At 43.6% G+C, this 27,971-nt stretch overlaps 2 protein-coding genes across 2 annotated transcripts in view; one reads left to right on the plus strand and one right to left on the minus strand.

The window, feature by feature from the left end:
- Nucleotides 1-27,971, minus strand: part of cped1 (cadherin-like and PC-esterase domain containing 1) — a 109,792-nt gene that overhangs the window by 65,596 nt on the left and 16,225 nt on the right. The window contains exons 2-8 of the mRNA XM_080757155.1: nt 19,433-19,610; nt 13,433-13,527; nt 11,313-11,397; nt 8,655-8,739; nt 8,053-8,200; nt 2,150-2,283; nt 824-896 (exon numbers count right to left, since the gene is read on the minus strand). Of these exons, the coding sequence (XP_080613281.1) occupies nt 824-896; nt 2,150-2,283; nt 8,053-8,200; nt 8,655-8,739; nt 11,313-11,397; nt 13,433-13,527; nt 19,433-19,610 (798 nt within the window). The remainder of the gene's footprint in view (nt 1-823; nt 897-2,149; nt 2,284-8,052; nt 8,201-8,654; nt 8,740-11,312; nt 11,398-13,432; nt 13,528-19,432; nt 19,611-27,971) is intronic.
- Nucleotides 3,578-4,288, plus strand: LOC308310566 (protein ILRUN-like; the record flags this gene model as incomplete). Its single annotated transcript, XM_080756953.1, has 1 exon — nt 3,578-4,288. The coding sequence occupies one exon, from the start codon at nt 3,578-3,580 to the stop codon at nt 4,286-4,288; it is 711 nt and encodes a 236-aa protein (XP_080613079.1).

A 27,971-nucleotide genomic window follows, 5' to 3' on the forward strand; every position in this document is an offset into this window, starting at 1 on the left:
CAATTCCATGGTTTATTGACGTGGCACTGGTACCATTGGAGAGATAACAAGCAAACGTTGATCAAAATAATAGATGTCTAGTAAATTAAGTTATGCAGATGTTTAAAAATGATTTAACTCCATTTGGTTTTATTTTGAAAAAACACGCACCACCACAAATATCTTGTCCCTGGCAACAACTTTTCAAATGGGGGTCCGTGGCCAAATACATATCCATAGTTGGGGGTCCTTGACATCATGCAAATGTTTGAGAACTGCTAGTATACAGTATTTCATGGAGAAACGACCAGACTCACTTGCACTATTATGCACATCCTGACCTCTAGTGGAGTTGGGAGTTCAGTGCACCACAGAGATGATATAGAAGCTTTCAATGTGTCCTAACGTGACGCTTTGTGAGCTTGTTTTCAAAACATTTTAGAAAAGTTATTATTGGAACTACTCCAATAATGTGGAATAGTTTGAAAATGGTTAAACAAAATATTTCTATGGGGTCCCTGGCACAAAATCTTTTGGGGGGTCCCCAAATGACAGTAAAGAGACAATTTAAGAACATTTGAATATGGAAAATAAATAAATAATACTTACATTTAATTAAAAATGACCAACAAAATGGCTATAACAACTGGTTAAACATTGGCCAAATTGTCAAATAATATAAAAGAGGCTAAAATACTTGGAACTTGGGGGGTCCCCAAGTTATAATTATTTTGGGGGGGTCGCCAATTATGGGGGGGGGGGGGGGGGGGGGGGGTCACAGTCTAAAAAGGCTGAACCACTGTAGCCTAAGTGTAAATGCTGTGTGTGTGGTGTGCACTCTGACCTTGACTATGAAAGGCAGGAGAGAGCCGGTAAAGTGGAGGGTAAAGGTCAGCAGCTGGTAGCATAGTAGACACCTGCAACACAACAGAAATCAAGAATCTAAACTCAAAAAAGGTATATTTGACACTACTCATACAGGTACGACCAAAACGTAAGTAATAAACTTTACCATTGTGTCTTCAGAAGGTTAGCTCCAAGTAGGAGCAACCAGAGCCAGAGTGTTCACTCCAATTTGTGTTTAAAGCGATCATTAGCTCCTGACTCATTTAGTTCCTCGACGTTAGTAGCAAATACTAGTAGAGCACAGTAGAGTTGCAGCACAATAGTTGAGTTGAGTTGTAATTACAGTAGATTGAGATCTAGATCATATGAGACCTATGCGATCTCATTACAAAATTTGAGCAAGAATTGTGCAACACTGGTTGGCTGTCCAATTCATTTTAGTTACTCTTATGTTTTAGCTACAAGAGAGAGACTTTAAGAGAGGTTTAAGTCAAACACTTTGTCTGTTTAAAGCCATAGTAGTTGGCTCCCGGTGCCACATTTTGAATGTAGTAATGTTCAGCAACTACAGACTAAAGACAACAATTATTTTCACAGAAAAAAATGAAAATCGTGATCTCAATTCTTGTGAATCGTGCAGCACTAGCTGTTTAGAAGATAACACATCGAGAAGAATGAGATTGCACAGTACATTATCATCACATCTCAATCAATTTAACATGCGTCACAGATACGTTGGCCTGGCCTGCGGGGCCTGTGTTTGTGTCTCTGTGCACTAGTACTCCCCTTGTCTTAATTGTGTTCTTTCCACAACTGGGCTAAGGGTGGCAATTAGTGTGCTCCAAAGACCGAAGGGTGCCGGGCCCTCACTCCCCCCCAGATGTCAGCGATTTCTTTGTGTTTGTTCTAGTCGAGTTTACACACTCTACAACACCCCACACTACATTGATCACACATCCATGCATTGCTGACACCACTGACTTTACTGACTTACAACCGTGCTCTTTTTATGTTTAAAGTAGTTATTTACGTCTACGCAAATCATGTGATGATCAAGAATGTTGGACTTCCGTTGTTGCAACTCTCTCTTTAGATGGCTCTGGGAGCAACTCGTGGTTTTCAAAGTGGGGTCCGGGACCCTCAAAGGCCCTGATATGAAATAGTTTGAGAACCACTGAAACAAAGGGTTTTTCAGAAAACTGTCAGGATTTAGAAGACATTTGTAGAATCGTCCTCATGTCTAAATGGGTTAAACAAAACAAAAAACCCTTTGGAACGTAGAAGGGGAAGAGAGGAGAATGGAGATGGGGTAGAAGTTTAATACCTGGGGGGAGAGTCAGCTGAGTCCCGATTGGTCGATACCGCAGCCTCCAGCACTTGACCTATTACAGTCTTCACATGCGTCATGGCCTCATGGGATGCTTGTGCACCCAGCTGCTGCAGGAGGAATGTCTGGAGCTGGGGAAGAGAGAGAGAGAGAGAGAGAGAGAGAGAGAGAGAGAGAGAGATTTAGTCACCAGGCAGTTTCAACATCTTAATGGGAAATATGGACAAATATCTAAATATTTTGGACGAAATACTCCAATCTTGCGATGATATTGTGGGTTGGTGTTGTCACAAAATATTTGACACAAAGATAAAGATAAAGAGAAAATTATTGTCCATTAAATTCACATGAAATGGAAATTTGTCCTCGGCACACAAACATTACATAAAATACACAAATGCATTAAAATCCCCTTTATGTTTTTTTTTTGGCTTTCGCCTTTATTTTATATATTTTATGGAGGGACAGACAGTAGGCTGACAGGAAGTGGGGAGGGAGGACATGCAGTAAGGGCCGTCGGGATCGGGAGTCGAACCCGCAGCACCCTGCCAGACTGGATTACCAGCCAAGGTGCCTGGACCACTGAGCCATGGCCCAGGCCTATATAGCACCTTTTTATATAAAATGCATTCACATAACACAGCAACAGTGATCATGGGCTGTGGGGATTAGGTGGTGGAACTATTTAAACGTTTTTATTTAAAATGTCCACAGCAGTTGGCACAAACAAAGTCTTGTAACCCTTCTTTTTATCTAATTTCACTCTAAGCCTCCTGCCTGATGGTAACAAGTCAAATTCAGAGAGAAGAGGGTGGGTAGAATCAAAGGGCACTTTAATAAATAACAATCACCATTAATGCTATACAACTAAGTGGGTAAAAGGAAAATAATAGAACAGCTAGAACAGTAAGGAAAGCTACTGTACACCACACGCACTTTGTTGTAATTCAGCCTTTAAAACCAGAAGATATCACAACATTGATATGCTGTGATATTCATATACATTAGTTTGGTTCAGTTTGGTTCCAATTGTACACATTTGGTTCCATGTGAAATGAACACTCAGTATTTTAACATTGTAGGATTGTTAGGCATTGTTTGGCAACACTTTGTGTTGTAGTGACGTCAGAGCTGACCTGTGGTCGGCCTATAAGGTGCTGTAGACGCCATTAGTTGTTCAATTTGTCCTAAAGAGATAAACAGTAAGAATCTATTTATGTGAAATACTATTACTAGTGACGATCTATGTATATGAAATACTATTACTGTAATATATTACTTAGTAACTAGTTACTGCCCCAATAACAGTGTGGACCGCGTGACAGAACCACTCACTCACTGAGAGGAGACACTTTCTACGCACGTAATTCCTTATTATATAAAGTACAAAAAGAGGAGAGAAGCTCCCTAGATATTGACCACAAGATGGACACCATACAGGACTTAGGCATGGAGAGGCTAGACAGGGAGAAGGTGGTGGACATGATGGATGCAGATCTGCTGCAGAGGTTCCGCTGCATGGGAACGACGGACAGGGACGTAATGATCTCGGAGCTGCAGAGACTTCTGGGCTCCCAGCTGGACCCCGCGGGATGCACGTTCTTCCTGGACATGACCAACTGGAACTTGCAGGACGCGGTGGGCGCGTATTACGACTTTGAGAGTCCCGTCAACGAGCGCCTGCCGTCCATGTCCTTCGTGGAGGACGTGACCATCGGGGAGGGCGAGTCTGTCCCGCCCGACACGCAGTTCACCAAGACCTGGAGGGTCCAGAACGCCGGCGGCGAATCGTGGCCTCGCGGCGTCTGTCTGAAGTACATCGGCGGGGACCGGTTCGGCCACGTCAACGCGGTCATGGTGGATCATCTGGAGCCGTGCGGAATCTGCGACGTGAGCGTTGCGATGCATAGCCCCCGAGCTCCAGGGATTTACCAGGGCCGGTGGAGGATGTGTACGCCCTCCGGCTTGCTTTTCGGAGATATGATCTGGGTGATCCTCAACGTCGAGGTGGGAGGTCTCCTGGGCGTGACCCAGCAGCTGTCCTCCTCGTTGGCGTTGGACTGCAACGCACGACCGCGCAGTCATCGCAACGTGCAGGGAGGAGACTTCAACCCGTTCGCTTTGCTCGCGGAATAGCACACATGACACTCCTTTAGTTCAAGGACCCCCAGTTTGGTATGCATTAGACTTCAGACCAATTCAACTCTTTTGAGTGTGTTCAAATGGCACAGAATGGACCTGTTCCTTACGGGTCAATTTTGTTCCATTTGCACACTCTCAGAGTTAAATGAACACAGTGTAGACTGGGGTCCCAGAGACAAAAGAAAAAGAGGTATCAAATTGGGGGTCCTTGAAATTCAAAAGGTTGTGCTGGTGGAAACTTCCAACAACACCTGTGCAGTGTGCACACGCACACACACACACACACTCTGTGTAGGGCTGTGACCATCCTTACATTTTGGTTGCAGATTAATTCTGTGCAAATAATTGCAAGTAACGATTTAAGTGTTTGTGTTTTGGCATTGAAGGTTGGAACATACAATAAAATGTAGGTATTAAGGTTGCCCTAGGAGCATTGTAAACAGGCAGTTAATAATGAAGTTTTAATAATGAAGTACTTAAAAAAGTGGACATTTTTGGATACAGTATGACTTTCACTCCACAATTCAAAAGACTAATATTGTACTTTTGGATCCACCACATTTCTAGGAAGAGACAAAGTACATTACGGATTAACCACTTAAGCCTTATTTCAAATATAGTGAAAATAAATCTACAAGCTTGTAGATCTGTAGATACTGATATTTTCACTTAAATCATATTTTTTTTGAACATTTATGCGAATTTTGCGAAATCTTTTTCTTTTTTTGGTGAAGTGTCAATACAGCAGTGCATCAATATAACTGTAATGTAAATGTGATTTGAATTCACTACTATTCCAGTACTTTAACTTGAGTACAAAATTGACAGAGAAACTGTCAGTTGTAAATATTTATTATATTACTTTGAATCAAGTAACAGGAGTACTTTGTCACACACACACACACACACACACACACACACACACACAGAGAGAGAGAGAGAGAGAGAGAGAGAGAGAGGTGTGCAGACTGAGACACCGTCATTATAACCGCACTGAGATGACCAGTTGGCCGTGCACTAACTGTTTGAGCCACCAGGGGGCACACTAGTAGTTCACTGTTTGACAAACAGCATTTGGATGGTTGTCACTATGGCTGGTGCAAAACAGTGTTAGTTTCATCGACTACCTTTTTTCACTGGCAACAAATAACTAAACTAAATGTAAAATATCTATGATGAACTAAAACTAACTAAGCATATTGACAATTTTGTCAAATAAAAACTAGACAAAATATTAGGGAGGGACTAGTGTAGAAGAGATCCAGTAGAACTAAAAGACAAGGAAATTTATGTTTGGTTGCACTCAGGCTTGGAGATTGGCTATTTTGACATCATTAAGGCCTGTCAGAATGCATCTTTTTTGACAAAGCCAATAGTAAATTTACTTGACTAAAATCTTATATTTAGTCAACTAAAACTAAACTAAAAATAAAACTTTTCAGAAGACTAAATGAAATGTTATTCAAAAGACTGACTAATGCAAATATCGCAATATTTCTGACCAGATACCGCAATAAAAATATTGTAACAAAGAAATCATCATCATCATCATCAACATTATTATTATTATTATGAATACAATTATTATTAATTGTATTTTTATTTTCATAACTGCAAGTTTATAACTCATGTGATATTCATAGTTTGTGGATCAGCTAATTTAGCTATTTGTACAAAATAAATAAGGCATAGGTGATTAAAACCAGGAAAATACACAAAAACACGTACTTACTATACCATATCACAATATTATCTATCTATCTCTAGTCCTCATATGTCAAATATCAATATAATAATATATACATTGCCCAGCCCTATAGTTGCCACACACACACACACACGCACTAAATAGTGACTCCTAGGCGCTAATGTGCACAACTTCCCTTGTAAACGCTCGTTTCAACCCGTAACTTATCTACTAATAAAGTAAAATTTGTTGAACTCATTATCGGACCTTTACTTTTTGGATACGATGTGCAGAAACGGGTAAGCAACGTTCCTAGTGGAAACCATGCGCCGGTTCTGTAACACTCACTGTGTGTGACCTCATCTCAGAGCTACAATGCATCGAAGTCTGACGTCAGTATCGGTAGAGGGCGCTAAGTCCATGGGTTCATGTACTTTTTATTTGCATTGTAATCCCCATAGTGGGATTTTAGATCCATTCACTCATATGGATATGAAGAATCACCTGACTGTGAGAAAACGCTAATGTTGCTGCTGCTGATTTAGTTAAAGTTTCTCTAGAAACAGACTGTATCAAATATGCGTGACTGACTGTCATAAACAATACAGAGACACCTCCCCGACAATATCGCCGGGGCAGTTTGTTTTTTGGACCACAATGCTCATTTGGGGCACGGTGGCACAGTCGGTAGGGCTGTCGCCTCACAGCTAGAAGGTCCTGGGTTCGATTCCGGCTGAGAATGCTGTGGTATATGGTATATATATATTCAGGTCATCAGTGCCCATACCCGAGGCAGGGTTGGTGAAAGGCCCTTTCTGTGTAGAGTTTGCATGTTGTCGTCCTGGGGTAGGTTAGCCTGGCTAAAAAGCCAGACGTGAATCAGCCGAATCCACACGCTACGTCCGGCCGGGGAAACTCTCCCCTGTCAGGTGAAAAGAAGCAGCTTGGACTTCTCATGCATAGAAGGAAGCATGCCCCCCCCCCACCCCCCCCCCCCCCCCAGGTTGGCAGAGGAAGTGTAGTGCCCAGGATTACATTAGATAATTGATACTGGGTGAAAGAATGGGTTGCAAAATCGTGGGATAAAAATTATAGAAGGCTCGTGAAAATAGTAACGAGTTACTTTTGGAAAATAGTAACATATTAGTAATATTATTACTCAAAAAAATGTAATTCATATCACAATGTTTAATCTACAACAATGTATAATCTGTTCTCAATAAAAACCTATTTGACAAAAAAAAAATTAAGTAATTAGTTATATTACTAGTTATTGGAAAGATCTAATATTACTTTAGTTACTTTTCAACCCTGGTCGTGTCTGCATCAAGTCTCCTAGATGAAGATAGTTAATGTACTATCAGTACGTTTGCAATGAAACATACAGTACAGCCATCCACTGCTCTCCACAGCTGCAGCAAATGTAATCAACATCACGTGGAGAAGTGGGCCATATCAGGAAAAGGCAGAGAAGTGCAATACACAGTAAAGTGTTGAGCAAGTGATTAATAGTGGTTATGATATTCCTATCTCTCTCCGCCCCACCGCCCCTCCCTAAAAAAAAAGCAAGCCTTCAACCTACAGTAGATGCCTCATTGGCCACTGTAGTTCATTGGAGTGACATGATGTATCGCACTGTAATGCGGAAGTGCAGGAGCTACGCTGCGTCGCTGCCACTCAAGTGACTACTGGCCAATCACAGCGTATATTCTCAGACGTCAATTAAATCCAAAGGAGCTTTAATTGGCATGAGAAAACAAACGTTTACATGACCTCCGATTGGCCTACCGAACGTCCCCTTCTGTGGGGACGTTCAAGACAACAGCTTGCCTCCTCTCGAGATACCCACGGCCCTGCAGAGTCGAAGGAGGCATAGACATAGAAAGGTAGACACCTTTCTATGTCTATTATGCACCTATCTGTCAGTGTTTTCTTGACAGCCGTGAAACAGGGATGTAATCTGAAATGGCCTTTTCAGCAGCATTCATACATACATATGCACATATACACACCTACTTACACACGCCACAATATACATCGCATCAACACAAGACCACGGTGTGGTCCGTACCTGGGTTGTGTGTCCGTGCGGCTCCTCTCCGCTCCTCACCACGCTGCACTGATGAAGGAAGGCTGTCAACGGAGTTGCTGTGGTGATAAGGACGTACACGCTCATCACGGCAACAAGGCCCGGTTGTGTGGAGGGGCTGCCCGTCTGCCTGTCAGCACCACAGTGACACGCACACGCACACACACACACACACACACACACACACACACACACACACACACACACACACACACACACACACACACACACACAGTTGAGTCTGTGGAGTCACTGAAGCTGTCCCTTATCATTTTCTTCATGTGTCAATGTCTCAAAAACCTTATTTGTTTTTACTTTTTTTTCTCAGTTGGTGGAGAGGTAATTGCTATTAGCCTACAGGTACTCTCCAACTGGCATCTTGTATACTTGTGTATTTTTTGCTGTGGAAGTGCTATTTGAGATGGCTACATTACACATTGAAGCAGAACTTAAATTGACATGTAATAAGGCATGGAAGCAGTTCATTTTGATCACCCATTTTCACTAATTCCGAAAAGATTCAAAGTATGAAATGTGCCTTAAGTGGTTAAAACATACATTGTGTGTTGTTTTGTACAACTGACCTGCCATGACCAGTGTCATCGGAAGATACTGCAAGCTTCCCATTGGTTGGTGTGCAGGCTGAGGGCCTCATGGGTAATGGAGATTCTGAGGGTGATACAATGACAAAAAGACCTCGGTAAACAATCGCTGCACATAGTTCTTATATTAGTTTTAATCAACAAGGGGTAACAGGTGGGTGGGGTTTGCCAAATCAGCACCAATCATTAGACAGTGTTAGGCAAGTGGTTGAAAGTTGATATGTCCAAGAATAAAAATAGTATGTGTGTAATTGAGGTCAAGACTTGCTTTGTGTTTTAAAGTCTTTCGGAGTGCTGTTATTCCCATGTGTTCCATGGATTGTGCTGGGCTGTGATTGTGTTTTATACTGTATTTGACTGTCCTATATAACAATCTTCATGCTTTTCAAGGAGCTGAACAGAAGTGTGTGTGTGTGTGTGTGCGTGTGTGTGTGTGTGTGTGTGCATAAACGTACACAGTTGCGATGGTTGCGTGCGTGTGAGTGTATATTGTAGTTGTTGATCGGTGGTGCACATGCTTTCTCTGAGCGGCAAATCTACAGGCTTTGTTAGCAGGTCGACCTCCCCCGCCAGACACACGTTAATGAAATTCCCTGATATGTGACTCCATGATATATGGGCTTGGCTGCACCTCCCTGAACCTCTGTCGAACTTGGACATGACCCCAGAGCCTCTCCCACTCCCTGATAGTGTTGTTTTCGGACGCACATCAGCGTGGGCAGAAACTACACAAGACAAAGCACTGGCCACATGCTGAAAGTTGTGCACATTTTCCACATTTTTAAGCCCGGGTTATACTGGCTGGTTGCGGGCGTCACGCACCGAAAACAGCGGATCATACAGGCTGAGAGCCTGTAGTAGATCCACCATTCTCCCGTGGTGCGACACCCACCGCGCAACTATGTATAAACCGGGCTTCATCAGCAGCAACAGGAAAATAACATTTCTGAAAAATGACTACTTGAACTCTTGGCCTTCCGAGATGTGGCTGAACCAGGAAAACCGAACAAATATTCCCTCTCCCTGAGCCAGGGGTTTGGGGAGGGGGGGGGGCAGCCTCAGTGGAAAAACAAACAGCCCCAGCATGCAGCGGTGACGGCTGCTTGTCATTATGTCTGACTCACGCGTTTTGTTTTCCGCCGAGGACATTCGCCTTCATGTGTCTTATTCCTAATTGTGACAATTGAATTGAAAGGGGGCTTCAGAATCAGGCAGTGGAGGAGGGCTTGCGGAGGCGAGGACCGGGACAGTACAGTGTCGGAAAAGAAAGCACTGCTTTTTCAACTGTGGCCCGCAGCGCATGCTTTAGACTTTGCCAGTTCTGTCAACATTTGCGCGGGAGCGCAGCCAAAAGAAAAGAGGATATTGTTGTAGGGATGGTGTTTGGGGGGGGGGGCGATGAATGGACAACAGAGCAGGGGTAAATGAAGGGCCACCAAACAGAATAGGCCGTTGTAAAGCCTTGTTGGACTTCCTCTGGGATAATGAAGATAAGTGGGGCCAATGCAGGCAAAGACAAAATAACTATTATCTGCCTCAAAGACTTTCTCGGTTCCGACTCGTCATGCAGCTCGCCCGGTGGACCTGAAGAGTGCTGCGTCGATTGTGTGCCTCTCTGAAATCGTTATGTGTAATTACAGAGTTTTTGTCTTGGCTGGTTAGCCGTCTTCATGCTGTGCGCACCGGGACAAGAGGAGGCCCGTCACATGTGAGCAGATGTTGGGAGAGCACTAGACACATCCTCCCTACGATTGGTTCCAACGCCTCAACTCCGTCTGCGCTCTTTGAGTTTTACTCTGGCTGACTGGAAACTTCCTTGTCTGCTTTTTGTATGGATATTCATATGAAGGGACAAAATGTTCATCTGTTAAAGTTATCCATTTTGCCTGATCCCGTCAGGGCTTCATTCATTCAACCCTCATCTTAATGTAGTGTCTACAACAATAAGATCCACCTGTGTGTACGCATTTTGCTACCCATGTACACACCCAGTGATTGATCAACTTTCACAGTGCTGAACCAGATGGCCTGGGAGGTGGAAGTCGTACCCACTCAGCCATTGCCAGGGATTGCTAATGATGTGTGAGATCGTTATCCTTCTAACAGAATCAGGAGGCTAAGATCACGTGACATTACTTCTGGGCCATTTGTTGTTCATGTGACCTTACTTCGGGGGTAAATTGTTGAGCAAGCCTTACTAAGTGAGCCAACTGTTGTAAAAAGCAAACACCAAATCTTTTCCCCTTGCTTAACCTTTTCCAGAGGGTGCTGAATGTGTGAGTGCGTGCGTGCATTTTTGTCGCTTGTTGTGTAACAGGCGTTGATATGTGGTGTGCATCCTTTCTCTCTGTGCAGCAGACCTACAGGCAGTGACAGTGCATTGATTTCTGCTGACAAACCACTGTCAAACTCCATCACATCCAATCTTCGTGTGATTCACATAGTCCGCATAAGGCAAAACAACTGGCCTCGTTCATCTCTCTGTGATAGCCATGGACTCACCTGTCAGGTGTGTTCGTTCATCTCTCTGTGATAGCCATGGACTCACCTGTCAGGTGTGTTCGTTCATCTCTCTGTGATAGCCATGGACTCACCTGTCAGGTGTGTTCGTTCATCTCTCTGTGATAGCCATGGACTCACCTGTCAGGTGTGTGCGGGTGTGGAATCGACAGCGCCCCCCACTGGTCTCAGAGAAAGCCTCAAGTATCCCAGGGATCATGTTGACCTAAGAAAAGGTAGGCCAGCGATAGGTCAATACAAATGTATGACCAAAGCAATGGCACTGCAACCATTGCCTTTTAGTTCAGTTTTTATTATTGTCATTGCAGATAATTCTCTTCTAAATACATCCTTTTTGAAATACTGAAAACCACAGGTTTTGAACATTAACATTTTTATTTAAATTAATAGCTCTAAGCATTACATTTTTAGAGGTTCTCAAAATGCGGTTCGGGGACCAATAGGGGATCCTTTGCAGGGGGTCTCCAGCTAAATTATTTTGTACATTTAAATCCTATTTCATACTTGATCAAATGTAAATAACAGGTTCGCAAACTTGCAGATTGTCTATTTTCTGCAAAGAGGTTTGGTATAGTAGGGTAAAAAAAAAAAGAGCAGACAAAGCACACATTTCTAAACTATTGAGGGTTTATGTGGTTAACTAATGATTTGGGGACCCACTAGCAATATCCTCACAGCCCACCAGTGGGACCCGGGCCACAGGTTGGGAATTGATGTCACAGGACAGGTGATGAAGGGTCAGTGGTTAGCATACAGTCGGGAGGACTTTAACATCTAGGAGCCTTGTCGGAGTTCAAACACCCCCCTCTCTCTCTCTCTCTCTCTCTGAGACTGTCAGAGGCTGAGCTTGTGAAAAGAATTCTCTTAATGGCTCTTATTTCACAGTCACTTCCAGCTTCACCCAAGGCACGTGGGAAGCCATATTAGACTACAACACCATGTAAAACAGCATTCCTGGTCACATGATATGCATCTTAATTATTTTTTGCATTAGTCGCTTTATATTTACACCCTGTACTGAATACAGCAGGTGGGGGGGACACTTCAAAACATTAAAGAGAATATGCAAGTATAATCAATGTATTTTTATACCCCCCCAAAAAAAAGCACAGTAGGCACTAGGCGGCAGGCCTATGCAGCATTACAGATATGGCGAACAGGACGTCCTGCACAAATTAGTGACTCATTTCAACATTGCATTGGAAGTAATGACACTTTGCTTAAATTGAGTGGGAACAAAGCGTTGTTGGGCTGTACTAACTGTACTGTGGGTTCGTTCCCTGGTCAGGTCATGCAAAAGACTCAATGGTTGACAATTTTATTCTCCATTAAGCAATAGTGTCTGACAAAGCAAAGAAATGGAATAACATTAACATCTAACATTTAATTTAGACAATAAATAGACCATTATGATGATAGGCTACATTGCAAAGCAAGTCAAATATACAACTCTGGGCATTTAGACACTAGCATGGCAAGCATATAGAATCAAGCGCAATACAATCAAGACAGAACAAAGTCTTACATAGTTCAAGTACGCATGGCTGACTGGGTTGAAGCTGTAGACTCAGTGAGCACTGCATGTGGCATGACTCATGAGTGAAGGCTGGAGAGTGAGTGAGGGCTGTGGATTGAGTTGCTGCTTATATAGGGCACACCCAAACTGTGATTGGCCAATGTGTTAAGTGGTGATGATGGAAAACACCTGTGTCTCATTGTGGATGCAGTGAATGGGGACTGTCCACCAGAAGCTGCCATTTAGACAGCACAGAGAAAATTCACAACATTGAATGTCGTAAACATCTGAAGTTGACATGCATATTATAATTCACATTTTATATTTAGGAGCATTGGGAAATTGTATTGAACATGGAGTGTTCTAAGGCCTAGCCTGGCATGGCCAGACTGCACAGGTATCTCTGTGTCGGACCTGCATTTCCAAGGGGCGGATTAAAATAAAAAGCCTCCCATATTTGCATACTGGGCCCTGATTGGTGCCCCACAACTTCAGGGGCAGGGAAATCAGAACCAAGCAGGGACAGACTTTTTTGTTTTGGCAACCACACTTAAATTCTCTCCCATTTGTCTGGCTTCTCTCCTGTTTGTCTGGCACCGAAAATAATTCACAAAGAACAGAACAGAACAGAACAGAACAGAACAGAACAGAACATTCAGTATACAAATCCCTGTCATTCCAGTACGGGCTAGAAAGGTAACGCTGGAGAAGAAGACAGTCTCACCCTCTGTTGTGGAGCCAGTCGTGGGAGGAAGACTCTTCTGAGACAACTCTTCTCTGAAGTGCTGAGACACACCAGGATGGACCACACGCTCAATCCTGAAAGACACACACAGAAAATATTTGCCTTTTAATTTTCCGGAAAAAGATGAAGAGAACACGATTTAATTCATAAGATTGCATGCACACGCACGCACGCACGCACGCACCCATGCACGCAAGCATACCCACAAAAAGGCAAAAATAATTAAAGGCAGCCACAACCCAAAAATGTGTGAACTCAACAACGCTAAAGAAAAACTTGCGAGGCAGAGAGACAGACAGTCACACAGACAGACGGGCAGGAAATAGGGACATCAGGGATTTGGGTCGGAAGAAACAGTGTGCGCACCTTGTACAAATATGTGACATTTCACCACCTAATGTCCACACTTTTTTAAATGGGCTGCTACAGGGTTTTTCTCATCGCCACACCTAATGTTACTTCTACTGTATGTTCGCTTATACGAGTTCGGAGGGCTCTAATGGTCTTACCTATGTATGCTAGTCCACATGGGCACTTAATAAGGTAGACCACAAAAGTAGTGGAGCAGGTGATAACACCTCTTATTGCAATCTCTTTGTGGATGTGTGAAGACCTTGCTTTTGGTAGTGCATTTCAGACAGACAGGCAGACAGAGAGAGAGAGAGAGAGAGAGGCGCAGGCAGGCAGGGTGAGAGCGGGCCATGTTGAATGGAGTGTGCATCATTGCAGGAAGTACGCTGGTGTTGCTGGCTGCGGTTTGGGCTGTTTGTGCGGAGAGTGCAGAGAATAAGAGGAAGTGCTCCCAACAAAACCTCTGACAGGCGACACAGAGAGATGGCTGACCACACAGGTTTACCTGCTTGTGTGTGCGTGTGCGCTTATGTGAGAGCGAGAGAGAGACAAAGACAGAGAGATTGAGAGAGAGTTCATATTTTATGAATTTGTGCCAATTTATACGGCAGAGCTTTTAGCACAGCTGAGGAAAGAGGAGAGAAGACAAGATGACTGATAGCAGAGCCCCGTCCTCTGACCCCTCCCTGTCAGCTGTGATCCAAAGCAGAAGCATGTACCCCCACCACACACACACACACACACACACACACTTGAATGACCGTATTTATGAGGACATGAACATTTTGTGACATCAGTTTCACGAATGCCAATTAAAAAAGAATTGAGGGCATTTGAAGCCGAAAAGTAGTAGATCTACAATCTCACAATGTGCCGCCCACTCTGCGACGTAGATCAGCAATTCTTCGGTGCATGGTCGACACAAGTGCAACTAGGTATTGATCAGGCATGACCACTATAATAATAATAATATCTCAAACTTATATAGCGCTTTTCTGAGTACCCAAAGACGCTTTACTACTCTATCTCGAATCTCTAAACATAACTTCTAAATGCCTAACCCAAATCTTTTTTCTAATTGAAACTCTATCTCTAAACTTCCACTTTAACCATAAGATTGAAACTCTATCTCTGAAACAACCAGGAAAATGGTCCTCACAGTGTCTACTTCTCAAATTATACTATGGGGACAATTTTGCACAGAGGGGCCCTCGGTGGCACTACAGGCCACAGCTCTAACGTGCTGTATTCTCGGCCAATAAAAAGGCTAATGTCATAAGACGTGATCTAATCAAACATCTCCGTGTTCCAGGAACTCCGTGGCTTCCATTCCTGAACGCTCCCATTTATCCTCTCTGCGCGATATCATTGAGACAAATTCAATCTGATAGCAGAGGGACTGTACTGATGGGCAGATATGCTATTGTCTGTTGTGTCTGTTACGAGCTGAATTAGGAAAAAGCCGCCTGTCGAAGCTTAACCCAATAACCCCCTCAAACCCTATAGCATCCCCGAAACAGCCTACAGTATATCTGCCTACTAGATTTGGTGTAGACTGTAGAGGGAAGAAAACAGCGGTGCAGGTACAGAGCCGATCCGGTCAACTAAGTATTAGTCAAATCGAGGTGGTTAATATGTTTACTTCAGTCTGGGTCGACTCGTGAAACTGCCGGCATAGCCGTATATATATCGACCTGCGGAGCCTTCCCCTTGTAGGGCTTGATAGTTATCTTCTCCCAACACTGTGTCCCCTACTTAAGCCTTATTTATGCTCCATTGAAGGCTAAGGGGCACAGTGACATTCAGCCCAGGAAACAATTTTGGAGTGATGGAAAACCCCTCAAAAATAATAAATACAGTAGGTACAAATTGAGGGAGATGGCACGTAATGGACGAACTGCACTCAAAACTCATGTAGTGCTCATAACCTCATAACTCCAAAATGTTTTTTTTTGTCATGTGGTTTTTTGTCTTGTCTTTTTTGTCCCTGATATAAAGCCTTTTTTTGTATACATATAAATTAATGTTAACTTCCTGTTCATTTTGTCATTTTTATCATAGATAAAATATATGCCTCATTGTCTGCTGCAGTTCATTGGAGCGACCCGTCTCCAACGGGAGGACGAAGTCAAGCAGAAACTCGGAAGTGCTGCTGGGAAAGAGGGAGTTACGCCTCTGATTGGCCTAACGAACATCCCCTTCCGTAATGCTTCGCAAGGAATCTCGGGAAAGCTTGCCAATACAATCCAATCACGCATCGCCATTGCCTCCCTCCCATTGCCTCCCAGGAGCATATTTTCAATTTTCGATTTCTAATCCCTGGAGCAATTATGTAAACACAAACATTGAAGACTAAAATGAAGATGGGAAAGTGAGGACGCAAATTGTGATTGGCCAGAATGAGATGAATGAGATGTTACATCATGGCAAGGTACACACAAACCAAGTGGTCTTGCATTTTAACTCTGAGTGTACAAATAAAACCAAATGGAGGATTTCTCATTGTGAGCTTGTGGCTCGGCTATTTTCAAATGGCCAAAATGAGTAGAAGTAAAAGTAATGGAAATTGGAAATACTCAAGTAAAGTACAAATACCTCAAATATGTACTAAAGTACAGTTGTGTCGGTGACATCATGGTGCATACAATGCACCATAGTCCAAGGTGATGACCGCAGGGGACAGGGTGGGGTCGCCCGGGTCGGGGTTTTATGTGACGGCTGTAAAAGAGTCAAGTCTGACCTCCAACTGATGGTAAAGACATTAGGGGCAGTGCTAAAGTAGCATTAATTATCTGCAGGCTCTTTGATCTGAGTAGCAGACACAGCTGTCAGTCATCTCTGCCTGATCTGCGCACTGAACCCCCATCACTGTCACATATGACAGGAAATCACAATGATATACACACAAGACTAATGAATGCAAATACTCAGAGACTTAGGGCCGATTCATACTCCTGTTTCGGCGCTGTAGTGCCGAAATGATTTCGGCTCGTCAGAAAATTTCAGTAGCACCGAAGAGCCGACTTTAGGACGGTACCCGCCCCCCCGAACCTCAAATGACGTCAAATTGTAGGCTCTACAGCGCCGAACCGACTTTTATTCGGCTCTAAAATAGGAGTATGAATCGACCCTTAGCCGTTATGAATATCTATGTAATATATCATATATATGATATTTCTATACATACTGTACGTGTACATACCAAACTATCTCCATAGCACACACAGTCTTGCATTTTTGGCATATTATGCATTGTTAGAGAGGAGCAGTACATTAGGCTGTGCGTAGCATTTTAAACATCTGTTCTTTCACTGTATATCAGCTTGCCTATATGAAGTATGAACTGGGAGCTGGGAGGACTTTAAGGTTGCCACACCTTAAACAGTCCATTTCCTCTCTCACTTCTGTTCTATTTTTCCTTCTGGTTCTCATAGCGTTTGGTCTGTTTCTATGTCCTTTTTTCCTCTGTGTCTTACTGTCTCAGAGGGGATAGGGCTGACTTGTATGAATGCAGCTCCACCCATAAACACAGTAAACAGTCAAGCAGTACACACCCTAGAACAGTTAACTATTTAACCCCCACCACCACCTGCTCAGCTTCGCCTCTCTCTCTCTCTCTCTCTCACACACACACACACACACACACACACACACACACACACACACACACACACACACACACACACACACACACACACACACACACACACACACACACACACACACACACACACACACACACACACACACACACACACACACACACACAATGTTACAAAAGCATAGCTTGTGACCACAGAGCCACCAAAAGGCTGGGAAAACATGGAGAGGTGAGAAAAAACACAGCATTTCACTCCCGAAAAACAAGTGACTTAAGCATTCAAATACAGTTTGTCTTGCAACATCACATACTGCAAGCAACACCAATAGAAAAATACACATCCCATTTCAGTATAAATTATGCTTCACTTCTCTCCCAGAGAGCAGCAGCCTGACAGTATGACAGAGAGAAAGATTGTGAAAAGTTGGGAAACAGTGTAAAACTACTTTGTTTTAAACGCAAGCGCCCCTCAAAAATAATATCTGTTGCAAAGGCAACAATTTAAGCTTTTTTTATGGTTATTTTTTTTTTTTTTTTACATTAATTGATTAATCATTAATACTGAATTACACTAATCGATTTTCATTTCGGACACTTTTACACATCCCTATACTCCATTGGTTTATGTCCGTCTCTGTCTATCTCTCGCCATCGTTCAGTCACAATGCGAGTGAACGATGCTTTCTATCCCGGACTGTAAAATAGCAGTGAGATGTTGTGAACTTTCCAAGAACCCCAGGGCTGACGCCAGGGCTCTTAAAGGATTTCATTGTTTAATAAGTATTTTGTGTTTAATAAATATTTAATTATGCATTTGGTTCCAATGCAGCATGCCACGGGGCCCATAGAATTCCAAATGACTACTCTGCTCTCTACATTAACCAGTTTATATTGTTTTCAATACCGTGTGCACGTCATCAGGATCATCGCACTCAGGTGGAGACTTTGTAGGAAATGAAAAACATAACCTGTGTTTCAGGTATTTAGTCCCAGGCTCTTGTTAATACTTTTCATTGGTTATATATTTATAAAACCCACATACAGAATTGACCACTATACAAAAGTTTAAAAAAAAGCTTGTAGATCGACTATTTGCGCTACTTTTGCGCGAAACCCTTGAAGTAGGACATCACACTGGCCAGATTCACACAATATACTGGCCAGATTAATCATTATTCCTCTTTCATTGTTCTTCTTAAACGCGCCCTCTCCAACCCCTCTCTCTCTTCCTCCCCCTCACTCCTCCACCTCACACCATCATTCACTCCAAGTATCTTGTCTTTCATTACAGCGGATTCTCTTGACACCCACATCTGCGCTCTCACATGTTCTCACTCTAATCTAATCTCACTCCATTCTCCCTCCCTCCCTCCCCCCACCCCTCTCTCTCCCTCTCTCCCTCACACCCCCACCTTCTCTCTCTCAACCACGCGTCTTCTCTCTGTCCGTCCATCCGTCCCCCCCGTCTAACTAGCAGGGGTCCCCACATAAATGATTGATAGTTACTGTAGGAACCAAATGGATCCTCATTGGTCTGTAACTCTGAAATTAAAAAATCACACCTGTGTGAACCGAGTGGTGCAACTCCCCTCTCTCCTCCTCCTCCCTCTCCCTCTCTCCCTCTCTCTCTCTCTATTAGCAGGCAACAGTGCAGCACTGTCTCTCTCTCACTGTTTCTGGCACAACAGCGCCCCTACTGGTACTCATACTGGTGCTCATCAACCAACACATACATAGGTGAACAACACATAGGCGGACACGGACATTGCTGTTCCTTGGAGTGGTTGCACCACACAAAACCTGACAAATCAAGTCAATCTTGTGTAAAAACTCTCTAAAACCTTTAGGATAATATTACAGCGCTGATTGGGGTCCCAGCCAGGGAGATGCAAATCAGATCAAACGGGGGTCCTTGACCTAATGCATATCAAACTGGGGTCCGTTAAATGAAAGCGGTTGAGCATCGCTGGTCTATATTGAGATTGATGTGATTTCGTCGGCGGGGATCAACGTTCCCACTCACTCACCGTCCTGCTGTGTTCTGAGGTCAGGGCTGGTCTCTGCGTATCTGGACAGGCTGACCTCGCAGCCCAGCTGCTCCAGAACCCGCTGGTACAGCTGGACCTCTGTGTCCGTGGCAACGTGCTGACCCATCAGCACTATGGCCCTCCGCCTGCTCGCCCGCTGCTGACCGGAGTCCTGGAGCTGGAGGTAGGCAGAGAGAGAGAGAGAGAGAGAGAGGGAGAGAGAGACATGACATAAGTGTTATAACATTTTGAAGGTTTCCATCTGGTTCCACCAGAATTAACTAAATACATTTACTCAAAGTACAATTGAGGTATTTATTTATATATTTTAGTTATTTTTTTTTACTTCTACTCCACTACATGGAGGCAGGGCCGTTCAGCGTTCAGTGACTTTCGACGAGCGCTTCCAAACTCCAACACTTAGAAAGAAATCACACCCGTGGGAACTGAGTGGTGCAACTCCCCTCTCCCAATCTCCCCCTGCCTCTCTCTCTCTCTCTCTCTGTAATTAGCAGGCAACAGTGCAACACTATCTCAGATTGTTATGAAACAAACGCTTTGCAGATTGAAAGAGGATAATTCAAGCTTGCCTTACAGCTGCAATGTTGGTGAGTTTAACATTGCAGATGATAGATCAGACTTTTCCATTTTGATGAATGGGCTGTCAATGGAGGGTGTTGCAACTCTAGATTCAACCCATTATAAAACAAAATCTAGTTCATTCCTTCACCCTTTTGGCCTTTAGCAAAAAAGTATTTTACATTAACTACTTCAGTCATTATACCAATAGGCTATACTGTACATTTCGGCCATTTGAAAAATGTGGTGTTTTGACTGGTGTTAAATAAAAGTTCTGTTTCAAATAGTTTGCATAATTTACACACTTCAATGAATGACTGAGTCCATATCAGTGTGGTACAACAAAACAAACAATACTATGAAGACACTTTCTGTCCAGCCTGCTGCTGCATCATCATTCATAACACAGGTCAGGCCATGTATTGGCTTTCTCGTTGACTGACAAATACTATAACTGGACATAAACGTAACATTAGCCTACATAACACACATATCACAAACGCAAATTTGTTTTAAACAAAACGACAAAAACTCATGACACCAAAAATACATGAATACATTGGTTCTAAAATTGTATTACAGTGAGTTTAAATGAATTAATTCTTCACAAAACACTCACACAGTAGCAGCTTGGGGCCTCTGCAGCATGCTCTGTAGTCACTATGTTAACTTTAGCTGGTAAGCTAAACTGCTAACATTACTACACCAAACATTGTGGACTGGAGACCAGGGGGGCAGTGAGGCTGGATTTGTGTGAAGCCAGTAGGAAATCCTGACTTCCTGAAAGTTCATATAATGGCCTGTTGTGTCATTGGGCCCAAAAAACCCCATATCTCCATAGAGGTCCATGTATTTGTGCCCAACTTCACCTAGACTGTATTACCTTAACAAACATGCGGTCATGAATACTTTCGGCGAGACTAGTTTAAAGTCTCATTTCTCATGTCATAATATTCTTTTTGGAAAATGATGGTCCCATTTATTTAAAAAATGACCATAAAGTTGAGTATGTTCTGAGGGGCGTGGCTACCATTGCAGTCTATGATCGGGACCACCCCCCGCTCGAGTCAAAAGAAAAACCAACGAAGAAGAAGGGGGGAAGTCCCGCCTCGTTGTCTGGGCCAGCCAATGGCCAGCTGGGCCCAAACGGATCTAGAAAGATGGCGATTTACTGACAGGCTTCATCTTACGTCCATATCAGACCCGGAGAACGCTTTGTCCATATATTTTTTACAGTCTATGCTGGAGATACACGGCCAACTTCTCCACTATCAAAATACTCCCTGGTTATTTACTACTTCATGTGTCTAAGACTCTAAGTTAACCCACTTCATGATATCTCACCTGCAACAAGACAGTTAAACACATGTATTAAGACATGATTCTGTCACAGCCGGCGTCATCATTCACAATACAGGATGAATTGGCTTCCTGGCTTCCAGAATTATAGTTATACAGTGGAGCTATAGCTCTGTACTGTATGTGTTGTCTTTGGCAGGCAATCTTTGTAGAAAAGACGAACATTACATAGAACAATATGACACAATGAAATACACTTGTCTAATGCATGAACTTTATATAACTTGTAATCCCATGAACTCTACTATGAACTAATGAATTATAATGAAATAAACAACAAAAAATAGGGCTTAGGCTTATCCTATACATAAAACATTGGTTCAGTGCGTGCATCTAGATCAGAACAAGGACTTTTCCCTCAGTGGTTCCTGTGGAGTATCGAGGAGGTTACAGCAATGTTTGGTGAATTGAATATGATACAATGATCAACATGGGGTAAAATAATACGAGACAAGAATGCTTATTTTCTTAATAACAAGCCTCAAGACCACTAATTACTCAGCACAAGTTCAGGACAGTCAGTCCAGACAGTCTACTCTAAAACCACCAACCCACCATCCAAGACTCTCATAGAAACAATATGTTTATGTTTTTCATTTACTGTGTAATGATGAACTCAGTCCCCTGGAGCAAAACAAATTCCAGTCAATATGTTTCATATGTGTTTCACTCTCTTTAATAAAGAATGGCCTGGTTTTAAAGGTGATTTTCTTCTGCTTTATTAGACTGTGCTGTAGAGGGCCCATGGGGGTGGTTATCACATGAAGAGCATGAGCCAGTTGAAGCCCAGCTACCGCATATTCTGCACATCCAGTAAAACAGTATGAAGAATGGCAAATGTTCAATGTTCAAATGGACCAATTTTTACACTGTCAAGAGTTCAAGCTGAGCTAACACTGACAATGTTTGCGTACACATTATTGGAGGCAACTGGTAAAGGCCACCAGAGCAGCCAAGTTTCAATTAAACTTTCCTGTTGTCTGTCACTGACTTAAAGTAAAGTTAAAGTAGGTTTTTGGGAGTGGGCTGGGGCTGGGCTTCTGAGGGAGACATACGGCCTCCTCACCACTCGCCCTACACACACTTGCCCTCGATGTGCACGTTCACACGAGGCTGCGTCATAAAGTGTCGTACGAAACCAAGCAGCCTTGAGTGTAAGTGGCTTATAAAGCCCTCAAGAGCGAGTCTATGCCGATCTAGACTCGATTGCCTTGTACAGCCCTGATCTGTGTCCGCATGGAAAACGCGACCAGACAATGGTGTCTGTTTCCTGTTTCTGAGGGCGAGTGCATTTTTTAAAATACCCAGCACCCTAATCAAGGGAACTTGATTCAGCTGGAGGGGCACTTCCTGACGAGGGAACCTCCCGAGAGCACTTCAAGTCAAGGGACTGGTTTAAAAAAGGGCCATAGGGAGTGAGAAACCTGCAATCAATCAGACTGGCTATCTGTGAGCATGTTAGTGTGCGTGCGTGCGTGCGTGCGTACCGTGTGTGTGTGTGTGTGTGTGTGTGTGTGTGTGTGTGTGTGTGTGTGTGTGTGTGTGTGTGTGTGCGTGTGCGCACATGCACTGTGTGTTTATTTGACAGATGAAGTTGGAGACATGAAAACACATGAAAGCACATGAGACAGACCCTGGCCTCGGCCCCTCTGTCATGTTTATCCATTGGAGCGCTGGATAAGCAGGGAAAACACGAGGGAGATGAGCGTATAGGGATGGAGGGAGAGAGAGAGAGAGAGAGCGAGAGAGAGAGAGAGAGAGAGAGAGAGAGAGCAGGGGAATGAGGGGAAGCGGGCCAAAGCTAGAGGGAGGGAGAAAGAGAGAGAGAGAGAAGGCAAGGGTTGAGCAAGGGAGGGAATGTAAATCCCCCTCGGGGAAGAGAAGTCATTAAATCAGTCCCAAAGTTGTAAGCCTGTTTACTTTAATTCCGTCTGGTTGTTCTCTATAGTTCCACCCTAGATCACATCCTTTGAATTTCTACCGTGAGTATATCTTCCCTTCTTCTTTTCTCCTCCCCCCCTCCACATGTCTCTGTCTCTGGCTATTTCTTCCTCTCTCTCTCTTTCTCCTGCAGTCTTGTTTTCTCAGTCCTCCTCCGCCGTTCACTGTGAACCCGGGGGCCACTAAACGCTTCCATGTGGGAGCCAGGCCACATCAGAAGGGAACGTCACAATGGCCTGTTAACCAGCTCCAGCTCCAATCCTATCCCCTCCTTCTCTCCCCTCCTCCTCCTCCCTTTGCCAACCAACCCCCCCCTCCCCGCTCCCCCATCTCCAAGCCCAGATTCAAATCTCAAACATGCAATTATTCTTCCAGCGCTCGTTCACCCGCCTGCCTGCCGCGTAGTGTGGAGCCAAGTTCGCAGACACAAACATTATTATTTCATTATGAAAAAGACTGTCTGCTGCACTCTTTGAAAACAAATCCATGTAATGGTTTTGTACAGAGAGACACAACTTCCAATACAACTCAACATTATATACAAGCCATGTGGTAGACAATTGTATGTTATTCTGTTGTAAATTGAGCGTTGGGGAAAAATAAACAGCTCCGCACACAATCAGGAGAAAAGAAACAGAAGAGAGAAACTAAAACTTTTCATTCATTTATCTGACTAGCATTCAGCTGTTGCCTCTTTTAGACCTTCTCTTTTCCATTCTGGTGGTGTGCCCATTCCATATTTTCCATCTCTGGTTAGACTATTTCATTGTGGGGAGACAGAAGAAATATAAAAGACCAAACTGGGCCCAGGCCCAGAACTGTCCTTCACACAGCAACATCCTGTGTGAGTGTTCATGTAAAGTTTTAGAGCATATCCATGGACATCATATGGGCATACCTAACAATAGATGCTAAAACAATGGGGAAATTTTCCATTTGTGTGTATTTTTATATCAAAGTCCATACACATCAAATTTTAATTACTTTCTTTGAACGAAAACGTGCTGCGTGATGATGACGTGTAGAGGCTCCGGCTCGAAAGAATCTTGATTTAATTTACCTGTTTTATTCCCATTGCTGCGTATTCCTCCAAACACAGCTGGTTTTGATTACAGAACTACTCAGTTTTTAATCTCATTCAAGGTGCCATCCAGACAGTGTATTACTAATTTTAAACTTAACCAGCATGCTAAAATATGTATCTGAAAACATTATAAGTTAGAAACTAGAAAAAGTGCCCCTCAAGGGGGGGAAACAGGTCTCCACCAGGCCAGGTCAGGTCACATTTTGTTCCAAAAATGGAACAAAATGTGAAAAGGGTGGAATTTATTCCTCAACCTAGTAGGAAAGTGTCTGCAAAAGCATGGCAATACATCACATATACATAGAAAGTAAGCTAAGAACGTAACAGTGGAATATCTATATAATGAAACTATGCAGCCATATACTGTATACTTTGAGCACACGACTATAAAGATACAGTGTAACGATTTGCGGGATTTTTAGACAGAATCTGGAGGAGTAATAACTAAAAAGGTGTTTTACAAAAGTCTGCATCCTGGTGGCGCTATAACAGGCCATTCTGGAAAAATTGGGGCAGAGGTTTGTCGTTGGCATTCTAGGAGTGTGTGTGCAAAGTTTGGCATCTACCGGGTTAACGCCGGTGCCAGAGATTAGCTGTTAACGGACGGACGGACACACGGACGGAGTGCAAAACATACCCATGCCTTCGGCCTGATGGAGACAACTACAAATTAAAATGCCCCAAAAAGCCATTGCACCTCGTCTTTAAACTTAAAGGCCTACACACAATGGCTTTGTGGCATTTGGACCACCAAGAAGTGTCCACGTTATTTACACTGACCAATCCATCATGGCAGAAAATCCAAATTAATCGCACACTGATTTGTTAAAGCAATGCTTACATTTAAGTGGTGCAACACAGCTCAAATCAAACCTAGATCAACAAATCCTTCATTAGGCCTAAACTATGCTTTATCCTATTATTATTTATATCCTATTTATCCTATTTATGCTTTTTCCTGTTGGTGTAATCCAGCCTAAAGGGCCGTCCAAACCAAGCCCTGTATCCACATATTGTTCACCACCGTTGTCGTCACAGTTGTGGTGTGGACTCTGCCATCCACTTGAGCTAGAACGATTTTATAGTGCTTTAGTGTGGACGGAGTCAGAGTTAAAACAACACTCTAGATTTTGCTGTTCTTCTCTGAGAGTAATAACACAATAAACTTCTCATGTCCTCCTCCGACCCTCCCTCTCGGCATAGAAAGGAGAAAACACATAAGCGGGATGTTTATTGAAGGAGTCTAGTGAGATATTAGAATAATATTGCTTTAATAAGAGAGCAATCCAATCAGGCGTTTTGAGGCCCAGGCGATCCTCACAAGTAATCTACAGCATGAAGGGGGTTGCATTAATGCGCTCATGAACACTTCATCTCAGAGACGAAACAAACACTGGAGCTATATTATGTTTCTATTGATTGCAGTGGGTTGCTCTACAGGTACCAAGGAGGACTCTTGACTTTCAATCCTATTTTACAGGAAACATAGAAGGCTTGCAACAGATTTCCAAGTGTTATTACTTCTTTGATTCATCACTGACAGTTATCCTTCAGGTGACAAGAGTAGTTTTGAGAGTGTTTTGTTATCTCAGCCGCCATGGCTCCGGGTGGGCAGTCTTTGAAAGTCACTTGTCGTATCAGCTGTGTTAAATTAAATGTAGCCTCGATACCCAGGCTTTCATTTCGTCTGCGCGAAAAATGAAATTAAATGTAATGCCAGCACCTGGATTTGAATCCAGGTCATCACATGGGAAACAACTACTATACTGCTCATGCAAAGGGGAATGCCTTCGGAATATGGTTGAAGTTAGGCTTCTGGGCTTCAGGCAGCACTACTCTGTTACACCAGCAGTATTTTCTTTAGTCAATTTCACTCAAAATTCCTGTACTGTAGGTGTTTTTTGAATATTGAACAGCTATAGACCTTCCCGATCAATGTTTTAAGAAATAAAATGTATATTTGGCTGACGTTATGAATATAAGGTGTCCATCTTTTGGGCTCCCATAATACCACTCATAATAACCTCATGGTGACGGACAGTGGAGCCAAAGTGACAGACAAGCGGAGGTCAGTGGGGAGCACGGTAGCTGGTATGTGTGTTGTCACTGTATCCCACACTTCAAAATGTATAAATAGTTGTTGCTATCTTTAAGCCACCAGCGTGTGCGCACGCACACACGCACGCACGCACGCACACACACGCACTCACTGTATGCCACTTTGCCCATGATCTCACCATGGCTGCGGTACCTGCTAACCTGCAGATATATACTGCTACCATGTTACGAATGAGTCACACAATACAATACACACACGCACACGCACACACACACACACACACACACACACACACACACACACACACACACACACACACACACACACACACACACACACACACACACACACACACACACACACACACACACACACACACACACAAGCACACCCTTTCCACATAACCTTGTCCACCTGTTCTCGGTGGAACGTTGACTGTCTTTTCCGCTATCTCCTTGGGTGGACATGCAGGTTAAACCTCGGCCACACAGCCCCAGCCAGGCAGCCCTGCTTGGCACAGCACCCGGGTTCCAGGCCTGCTTTAAGGAACATGAACCACCTCCGCCCATCTGAACTGGGTGGTGCTGCGAGCCTTCCCCTGCTCTGCCCGTGGTCCCCATCCTGCCGTGTCGTTTCCACAACACAACAACACTGGCTGCGGCTATCAGATCATTTACAGACTGCAAACATTTTCCACTAGACACGGACTTCTGACAGCAGACGCGGGGAGATAGCATAGTCTGAAGGAGTGCCCGTTAGTCTGAATGGTGCACGTTCCAACCCAGTTGGAACGTGCACCGTGTAATCATGACCATGGCCACCCAGTCATGTCCCACGTTCAAATATGCCATGTGACCTGTGTTGTGTTTCATCTGTCTGTCTGTCTGTCTGTCTGTCTGTCGGACAGACGGTCCGTCCGTCCGTCCAGCATTAACATAATCCTCTTGATCTACATTCTCACATTGCCACACGATGCATTATGAGCTTGTATATATCTGAAAGTGGTTAACCCTGCACTGTCTAATAAATCAAAACTAATACAGGGGCCCAGGACCCAATACTACGCTGCATGAGGGCATATTTCACTGACTTCATAACAGACTGCTGGATTTATACAAACACAATCCTGCTCTAGAGAGGCCATAACACCAACAGAGACGTATTGTAGATAGATGTATTCATGGGACAATGGTAAGTCTGTCTCATTGCACCAACTCTACAGCCCATTCCATTGGCACCGATGGATGAATTCACTGCGGCATTGTGTTCTATGAGGGAATAATTGGAATTATATTACTGTTGTCCTTCTGTGAGTGGTGATACAAATGAGTACAGCCAAGAACATCTGGTACTTCTCATATGAGAGCTTCTGCACAGAAACAAATAGCTATTGCCCTTTTGCCATTACCCTTTCATCATCCTTCTGCTGTTGTTTGACACTGTAGAAGAAAACAATCTTCCATGCCACCATGTTATCCAGACTTGAAGCCCAGCATCCCTATTCTGGGGAGATTTAG

Source organism: Protomyctophum bolini (genome assembly GCF_963924005.1).
Source record: "Protomyctophum bolini genome assembly, chromosome: 23".
NCBI lineage: Eukaryota > Metazoa > Chordata > Actinopteri > Myctophiformes > Myctophidae > Protomyctophum > Protomyctophum bolini.